Source organism: Panulirus ornatus, chromosome 57 (assembly GCF_036320965.1).
Source record: "Panulirus ornatus isolate Po-2019 chromosome 57, ASM3632096v1, whole genome shotgun sequence".
Classification (NCBI taxonomy): Eukaryota; Metazoa; Arthropoda; class Malacostraca; order Decapoda; family Palinuridae; genus Panulirus; species Panulirus ornatus.
In genome coordinates this window covers 28,613,380-28,622,430 of record NC_092280.1, presented here as the reverse complement: position 1 = coordinate 28,622,430, position 9,051 = coordinate 28,613,380, and the positions used below count along the sequence as shown (strand labels likewise).

General features: G+C 41.7%; 1 protein-coding gene and 1 long non-coding RNA gene across 2 annotated transcripts in view; one reads left to right on the top strand and one right to left on the bottom strand.

Annotated features, from left to right (window-relative positions):
• LOC139766366 (succinate-semialdehyde dehydrogenase, mitochondrial-like) overlaps positions 1-6,754 on the top strand; it is an 8,106-nt gene extending 1,352 nt beyond the window's left edge. Inside the window, 10 exon segments of the mRNA XM_071694900.1 lie at positions 954-1,111; positions 1,504-1,634; positions 3,109-3,279; positions 3,853-3,969; positions 4,290-4,353; positions 4,356-4,432; positions 4,885-5,028; positions 5,465-5,620; positions 5,842-6,064; positions 6,486-6,754. Coding sequence (XP_071551001.1) covers positions 964-1,111; positions 1,504-1,634; positions 3,109-3,279; positions 3,853-3,969; positions 4,290-4,353; positions 4,356-4,432; positions 4,885-5,028; positions 5,465-5,620; positions 5,842-6,064; positions 6,486-6,688 — 1,434 coding nt within the window. The 5' untranslated portion in view covers positions 954-963 and the 3' untranslated portion in view covers positions 6,689-6,754.
• On the bottom strand, positions 986-8,984 carry LOC139766368 (uncharacterized). Its single transcript, XR_011716863.1, has 4 exons — positions 8,885-8,984; positions 8,615-8,689; positions 4,312-4,421; positions 986-1,124 (listed from the first exon to the last, which is right to left on the bottom strand). It is a non-coding gene; the product is annotated as an uncharacterized lncRNA (long non-coding RNA).
• Between the last annotated feature and the right edge of the window lie 67 nt (positions 8,985-9,051).

The following is a 9,051-nucleotide window of genomic DNA, read 5'->3' as shown; positions in this document are numbered from 1 at the left end:
CAGGAACCCTATAAGTGAGGTTCGGTGTTGTATCATAATTATAATAGTCATTATCGACAGGTAACTAGCGCCGTTACCCTTCAATATCCAGGTAATGCTATCATATCCCATTTGATTAGAATAAAATGCTACTGCTTTCAACAGACTTAATCTAAAAACAAATGCAGCACTTAATAAAAAGTGCAAAGCTACTCTTAACTTCTTGGGGTTGCGTATGTAACCGTAGCACTCGCGTTTCAACAGCTTCACAATATTTGAATCCGTAAACGAAACAGGGTTCGGAAATTTACTGCATAAGTTTATCAATTATGTTTTAAATATATAGGTGGGTGGGTGTAATTTGACGATGACTCCTTAATAACGCCGGCAGTGGATAGGCTAAATTATCAAAACAATCAAACAACCGCTACCGTATATAAGCAAAGGCACTATGCAGTGCGAGTTCACAATAAGTTCAAGAGTATTCACCTGATGGTCATAACATTAACGTCTACATAATTACTCAGGTAGCCAAGAGTCCTCAAGCCTAAACAAACAATCTAAAAACGCGCATACAGACCCAAAATCAATTAGGCAACCGAACGTATCCGAATGGCACAGTATTAACTGTAGGAGGAGCACCGTCGTGTGTTTTCATGCGCCGAGCACCAACGAAACTGACGCCCCTCGATTTCTTTCATCGAATTCAGGTAGTCTTAAAATATCACTTGTTCACCCGCACAAATTCATTGATTTTAACTTCATGGAAGTAGAGTTGGTTTGATTTGGCCAAGACAATTTATCTGCTTATTAGGAAATAATCATCTGTTCGGGATAGAGAGGCTGGGTTATTCCTGACGGAGATATATATTCTGGCTGGTTTATAACGCGAAGAATTACTGTTAATCCCTTTTTTTCATGGTCAGGGATTATATCATTACTGTCTCTTACTGCAGCTTCTCGTATACCGGCAGGTGAGTCGCTATGTCGGAGCAGCTGATGACTGAGGCGTTTGTTGGGGGTTCGTGGTGTGGAGGACGAGGTGGCGTCTTCCCCGTACACAATCCCGCGACGGGAGAAGAGATCGCCCGGGTGGCGAACTGCACGGCAGGGGACGTCTGCGCAGCCATCGGTAATGAGTTTGTCTGGAAATATTTAGGAAGGTGTTAACATCACCTTTTCCCTCGCATGTTGTGTGAAGTAAAGAAGGATGGCTAATAGAATGTGTTATAGAAGGATATGAAATATAACTGACATCTTGAAATCTCCATTACTGGCACAATATTTTGCAATGTAAAACAAACGCTACATTCAATAAACCATCTGGAATCTACTGATATATAGTTTTGAAATATAAAAATAACGTCAGAAGCAGGTGTTTATGAGTTTCCAAACGGTGGGTGAAGCAGTTACTGACATTAATGACGATAGTAGATGGGTTTAAGGCCCAAGTGACCAAGCAATCATCAGTGGTTATTATAACACGAACAAACAACCTGAAGGTGTGTGTGTTTGTTTTTGCAGAGGCAGCAACAGCAGCGTTTCAGACGTGGCGCCGCACAACTGCCAAGGAGAGGTCTACGTTCCTGCTAAAGGTCCGCGACGCAATACACGCCGACAAGGAAACATTCGCCATCACCCTCACCAGAGAAAACGTGAGCTTTTGCCTATTTCCCTTTTCCTCTTATATGTAATCCTGGTATTATTACCGTTTCGGACATACAATGAATTTTGTTGTTATGTTTGGTTTGGTTGATATTGTTCTTCCGATGAGTTTTTGATGCCTTTGGAACGATGATTATTTCTGATGTCTTCTGAACGATTTCGATCATTTCTATCGCAAACAAGTTGATGTCCGACACTGTATTAATATATTTTCTAATCTATTTTATTCATAACTTATTTCAATTTACATATTCATTTTCTACTAAAGATGTATTTCCGTATGTAAATACCTAAAGCTACAGTCTCACGAATAATACCGAATCTTACGGAAAAATATTACAAATCTAATAGAACTGAAATAGGAAATACGGCCAGACTTGGTGTAAATAATACACAATCTAAACTAAAATCAGAATCTGTAAGCTATGAGAAATTACTCCTCAAATAATTTTCCTTGATCACAGTTAAGTATCCACACGAACGATATATATATATATATATATATATATATATATATATATATATATATATATATATATATATCACAACACTTTATGACGTTTGGTCCCGACAGATGGACATGTCTAGCTTAAAGTGCTGCGAGAATCCTCATAAGGATAGAAAGAATATATATATATATATATATATATATATATATATATATATATATATATATATCCGCTTTAACAATGACAAAGCTTTAGAAATCTGCTGCCGCTGCTTCACGGGAGGGCCCGTTGCTTCTGGGAGTGTACGGGGCAAAACTACAGCAAAACCAACACCTGAATCTGATTTGGAGCCATCAGTATAAACAGGAATTGAATTTTCATGAGTCAAACTACGTGTTAAGAATTTACGCAGGAGTTCCAACGTAATGCTGTTTCTTATAGTTTCAAACGACCTGTTTCGCCAAGGATTTGCTTCACCTAGGGTTCCCAGCCATGGGGGCTTATATATATATATATATATATATATATATATATATATATATATATATATATATATATATATATGACTCTTTCTTTACACTGCGTCTTAACCTTGATTTCTTTCCCCTTGACTTCCATTTCTTTTTCTTAATCTGTTCCTCCGTACCTTTCCTTGCTTTTGAAACTGCTTCTTCTCTTACTGCTTCCATTTCTTTCTCCCCGTGTGTTTCATAATCCTGTCTCCGTGTCGATTAGGAAGGCGTTAATGGATTCGGACTGCAAGTCCCCCTTTGGCAAAGTTGTGTCGTCTTGAATGAACAGAAGGTGATACCTGGTCATTTCGAGGATATCCTCGCTCCAAAGGAGTCCGTCATTCTCAGCTCCTGCGTGTAGTGCAGTCTTGGATCTCCAAAAACCTCATTCTAATAATAGCTAATAAATTGAGATGTCCTCCAGCACTCAATAATGTCAAAGACCCATCAGGTCATCTGTTATCTGGTTCTCCCATGTTATTGTCCTCCGATTTCTCACTCAGGGCAAGCCCAAGTCGGAAGCTTTTGGAGAAATAAGCTATGCAACGTCCTTCCTCGAGTGGTTTGCAGAGGAAGCGCGTCGTCAGTATGGAGACACCATCCCCTCCGCCGTGCCCTCCAAGAGGATGATCACCATGAAACAGCCCATTGGCGTGGCCGCCATAATCACACCGGTGGGTCCTCTGCCTTCACTAGTCCCGTCTGTGACTCATTTTCTCTGTTTACCCATTGTCTTCACCTCAGACGACAGTCCAATCATCCAACACTTTCCCATAGACCTTCCAATCCTTAGTAACCCTCACGTCCAAGTCATCACATCAGAGGATTCTAACGTCACTTAAGCCACAGTACAGTACATTCCAGGAACACTTCTGCGTCTCCTGCAGGAACTTTTGCACCACCTAAGAGTCATTATGTGAACGACTTAGGACCGCTGGGGGTCGTATGTGTCACTATCCATTATGTGTTTGTGGGATTCCAGTAATGGTTTGAACTCTTAAATGGACCTAGGTCAAGTAATCTCTAACGCTTAAGCAAGCCTTTACACGATCACTTATCATTCTCATGAAGGTCACTAATAAAATCATTACTCCTAGAAAGGTCAGTTACTGCTAACTACCAGTTAAAGTCCCCCTACTTCGTATGCCCCTAAGCTATATCTTTAGCTCCTCTAGAGGCCCGTAGTTAACGTCACCCACCACCACATTTCCCTGACAAAGGTTCGCTCACTTATGTGCCTTCCTCAGTGGAACTTCCCTCTCGCGATGGTCACACGCAAGGTGGGCGCCGCCCTGGCCGCCGGCTGCACCTGCGTCATCAAGCCGCCCGAGGACACGCCGCTCAGCGTCCTATTATTCGCTAAGGTAACGCACACAGTTTAAACTTTTACGTGACTCTCCTTCTCCATTTATAATGATCAGTAGATAGAAAATCAATTCACTTTGAATGCCGAACCGTGTGTGTGTGTGTGTGTGTGTGTGTGTATCATAAACAAAGTGTCTTCATAAATGCAGGAACTCCACTCGGATAAGGAAACAGAGAATGCAAATTCAGGATTCTCTTGTCTCCTTAAACCTAGTAGTTTCTGTTATATATATATATATATATATATATATATATATATATATATATATATATATATATATATATATGTAACGGACTTTTATATGCCACTTCCCCCAAGGTGTGTGAGACCGTAGGCATACCAGCAGGAGTGGTGAATGTCGTGCCGTGCTCTCGGGAGAGGGTGGAGAGGTTGGAGCTACGCTGTGCGAGTCGCCGAAGGTTCGGGCACTCTCCTTCACCGGTTCCAGTCCTGTGGGCAAGGTAGGGCGTCTTAGGACACGACTGCCTTTTCGTTCGTTATATTCTATCATTCAACGTACAAGGAATTATAATGCTAAGTGTTTGTGCACTTCTAAATAATAATGATAATGATTAATAATGGCTTTAGGTAGACAGCCCACCTGCTCTCTACTACCTTTGCATTTCCTCCGCTGAACTTTTAGGTTCTTTTGCCCAAACTTATTCCTTCCCCTCCAGTTTGTTACCTCTAACAACAAAGATGCATGTAGTCGTAGAATTACATAAAAATCTACAATTTTTCGGCTGGGGAATGTAACTTGACATTGATGGCCTTAGCGACCCCAGCGGTTGATAAGTTTAAATCACAATCGACCAACCTATCGGTTTTGAAGGGGGAAAAAAATTAACTTTCGCTTTTCCCTGTGGTTAGTGAGCGTTAGTGGTAATCTAGTTTGTTTCCTCACATCTTATAGTGGCTGTACAACCGCTGCAGCTCCACCATGAAGAGGTTGTCGCTGGAGCTAGGCGGCGACTCTCCCTTCATCGTGTTCCCCAGCGCTAACATAAACGTGGCCGTTAAGGCAGCCATGGACTCCAAGTTCCGCAATACTGGCCAGGTTCAAACGCCATTTCCATTCACGTTCTATGAAACAGTGGCATATAATCCCTCAGATAGTAGTGTACATGATATAGTGTCCTATATAATAATGTCTATAACACTGCATTCTTTTTCTTTCAAACACAGCTATTACTGACACTTAACACATGCATTCACCCAATAGAGCAGACTAGGCTACAGTTACATAAGGCCGACCAGGGGTAGTGATGGCACCCCTGAGAACTCACACCCGTGAAGGGGCTGGCTCTCATCGACAAGAGTCTGTGCCAAGCTTTACACACACACACACACACACACACACACACACACACACACACACACACAGATTAGCCTACCTTTCAAGCTTTTGCCACAATGACAAAACCACTGGGTAATTCTGAGGTATGATACTCCGTGAGGTTACAAAACTATAATTTCATCCATTGTGGGTATAGGCGTGCATTGCAGCCAACCGCATCTTCGTACACGAATCACTTCACGACGACTTCGTGTCGCGCTTCGCAAACGCTATGGATAGCTTAAAGGTGGGCAACGGTTTGGATCCCGGCGTTAACCAAGGACCTCTCATCAACCAACGCCAGCTGGACAGGGTCAGTTCTCACTACCATACTTCTATCATAAGTCTGTGACACACTCATGTGGTCAACACCATTAGAAGAAAACAATCTATCATAAAGTCCAATAATTCAATTGTATCAAACGTTATATTAGTATTGATTCAAGACATTTGTTTCCACTCAGACCCATAACTGATTTTAGGATTGTGAAGATATAACTTCTTTCTACTTTCGCATTACATCTGTCTCTACAGCTGGAGAAGATACTGAAGGAGACGGTGGAAGCAGGGGCCAAGGTGGTCCGCGGCGGATCCTCTCTCGGTGGCCTCTTTTGTGCCCCGACGCTGCTCACGGATGTCAACATGGACATGGCCATAAGCAAGCAAGAGATCTTTGGTCCTGTTGCCGCTGTAATGAAGTTCAAGACGGAAGAGGAAGTGATTCGTCTAGCCAACGCCACCGAAATGGGTCTGGGAGGTTCGTATATACCGTCGACGCGTAGCTTATTGCGTAAGTATAAGAAATATATACTTGACAGCAAGAGACGGATGTATGCAAATGAAGCTGTTATGCGCTCCTAATGCTACCTCGCTGAGGCGGGAAAAGCAATTAGGTATTTGCAATCAGCTCTGCTTTGGAAGAACTCCATGTTTACAAGATAATGGAGGAAACCTGAAATAGCCTATCCTTAATCAGCCACTGGCTCACGAGCACTAGTGAAAAAGTGTCCGAAAATGGAGGCAGTATTTCATATACACCTCAATTTTGTTTACTAAGGAGCTTCCCCCTCCTACATCACACTTTTTTATATCATCATCATTAATGACAATGACAGAGGTTCTTAAGTTGTCTGACCCCAGAGACATCATTTAGGTACTATTCACCTTTATTCCACCAGGTTACTTCTTCTCAAATGACCTGAGTCAAGTGTGGCGGGTGGCAGAGGCCCTGGAGGTGGGGCTACTAGGCGTGAATGACGGGATGATGTCCACCTGCGAGGCGCCCTTCGGAGGCGTGAAGCACTCAGGCTTAGGCAAGGAAGGCTCGAGGCACGGGATGGATGAATTCACAAACCTCAAGTACATCTGCTTCGGCGTGTAAAACTAATGCCACGGAATTAATGTACCCGGAGCTAACCTGGAATGTACTCTACAATACACGACACTCCTGAAATTATTCTTTAACTCTAGCCTTATCTATATACCCAGGGTTAAGTCGTTCGAAAAACAGGGAAAGTATTCAAGATGTGCAAAACGCCTCGAATATTGCATAATGACCTATTCAGACCAATTGTCGCCCATGCTAAAGTTTCGCATTTCACCAATAGGAAACGAGACCATATGGTCTCTGCAGAACATGGCAAATGTGGAACAAAATCTGTCACACCCATGCACTATTCGTAACAGCAGTAAACATCTTTTGAGGACGAGGGGAGCGAGAATCAAAGGCATCTTTTAAGATAGTAAATGGGCAAAATCCTAGGAGGTCCTTCATCCTAAGTACTCGGGAACGAAAAGCCATTTATGCCTAGCTCTTTGAGTCCTTGTTTTTTGTCAAACAATATGAATTGTAATATTCTTTATTAGGGTTCTATCATGACAGTCATCATTCAACTCCACGCATATAATTTGGCCCTTTCGAAAATTTGGCTCAATAGCTTCTAGTTACGCTACGATTGGTGAAGTTATATGATAGAAGTTCAATCTCTTCATAGAACTCACTCTATTATAGGAGTCTATTCTTTAACTGCTACTGTTTGTAGCGCAGCCTTGAAGCAGCAAGAGCCCCTGGACAAGAGGGATCCTTTGGCTATATAATAATAATACTACTACTAATAATAATAATAATAACGCTTTGCCTCCGCTAATTATGAATCAATATCCTTGCGGGTCAATAACTATTCAAAGTAGCGAGTCTGATATGCGCTACAAAAAAATAGGACCAGATAATGGATAAGTAAAGAACCTTTATTTTAATCAAATCCCTAAAAGCACAGGATATCAAGTTTAGACCGTTCATATTCCATTAGTATTCAATCAAAATTTAAAAGAACTAATGCGGCGCTCCATCCATATTCCATGACAGCGGATTATTCTAATGTAAAAGGATTATCCTAAGTGATGGAGAAAGCCTTGGGAGTGGCCTACCCCAAAGAAATTGGGTGATATTCCCTTGGCGAAATAAACTACAATTCTTCATCAAAAATTTTAAGAAGTTACTTATTTACTTTTTGACTACTTTTTGCTCATATTCATATGCAATGACAAGTATAAAAGTGCATTTTCTACCAAATAGGGCTATTGAGTAGACGGCATGGGATAAACGTTTTGGGTCAGTCAGTTTGGCCAGAAACCTAATAACACAATAATGGATTTCCCAATCACATCGAAATATGTTGAATAAAAATGCTACACAAAAATCAAATAGTGACCACTGATAAGACTATGGAAGGTCACTTACAGGCCATGGAAGTAATTGCAAGCGGAAGCACTAAAAAAAAAAAAAAAAAAATGGGCATACGGGTTTAAGGTTTTCCTTTAACTGGAGACCCAGAACTTCACCTGAGCAAGGCCGGTCCTCGGTATACGGTGAGAGGGCACGGCCCCGATCGCTTAGGAGGTTCCCTGGTCCCAATCGTTATATGGATGCCTTTCATCAGCAGGAAATGCTGTTCGAGACATTCAAAATTGTCTCATTTCTCCAGGGACATGACCCAACCCTAGAGCTCGTGAGTTAAAGGGAAGAGCACTAAAAACGTAAGGACTGGCCCTGCATCTAAGGGTGACATAAAGAATAGAATTGAACTGTTTTGTGGGCTGATTTTGGAGCATGCAGTCCCCTATGAGGCACATTTTTCATCACTTTCAATATGCAACAAAACTTTGTTGCTCATTCCTTCCTATAGCGAAGTCATCTGCTGGTGCTGTCATGCATCTACTACTACCTACACCAATTTGCATGTTAATACATGTCTACTGTTACGAAGATTACAGTCTCTTATCTTTTTTAAAGACATAGTTAACTTACCCTAATAATAACTTTCGTGCCACATGACCCAACAACTATGGAATTCCCACGCCGTTTACGGAAACAAGTCACTAGCTGAAACGTAAAAATAAATAAATAAAAATCTAGTTAACGGTACTTCATTTCAGGATGGTCATTAATAAGGTAAACATATCCAAGACCTCGATTACAGTGTGAGCCACATCAAGGATTTATCATTAACACTCCAATAAGGATATAATGTAATGTAAGTATACTTCCAGAATAGGTAGGTAACAGCTATCAACAAACCTGTTTAATTTTGCACGCGATTATGATGCTCCATGTTTGTTTACAGCTGACCGACCTCCCGAGCCGCCGGCGGCGGAGGGGGGGAGGGGGTGATCAGCCGGGCGGCTGAGAACCGACCTTTAGGAATCCGACCAATATAATTTCGGAGTCTAACTCTTGGTGGTTCA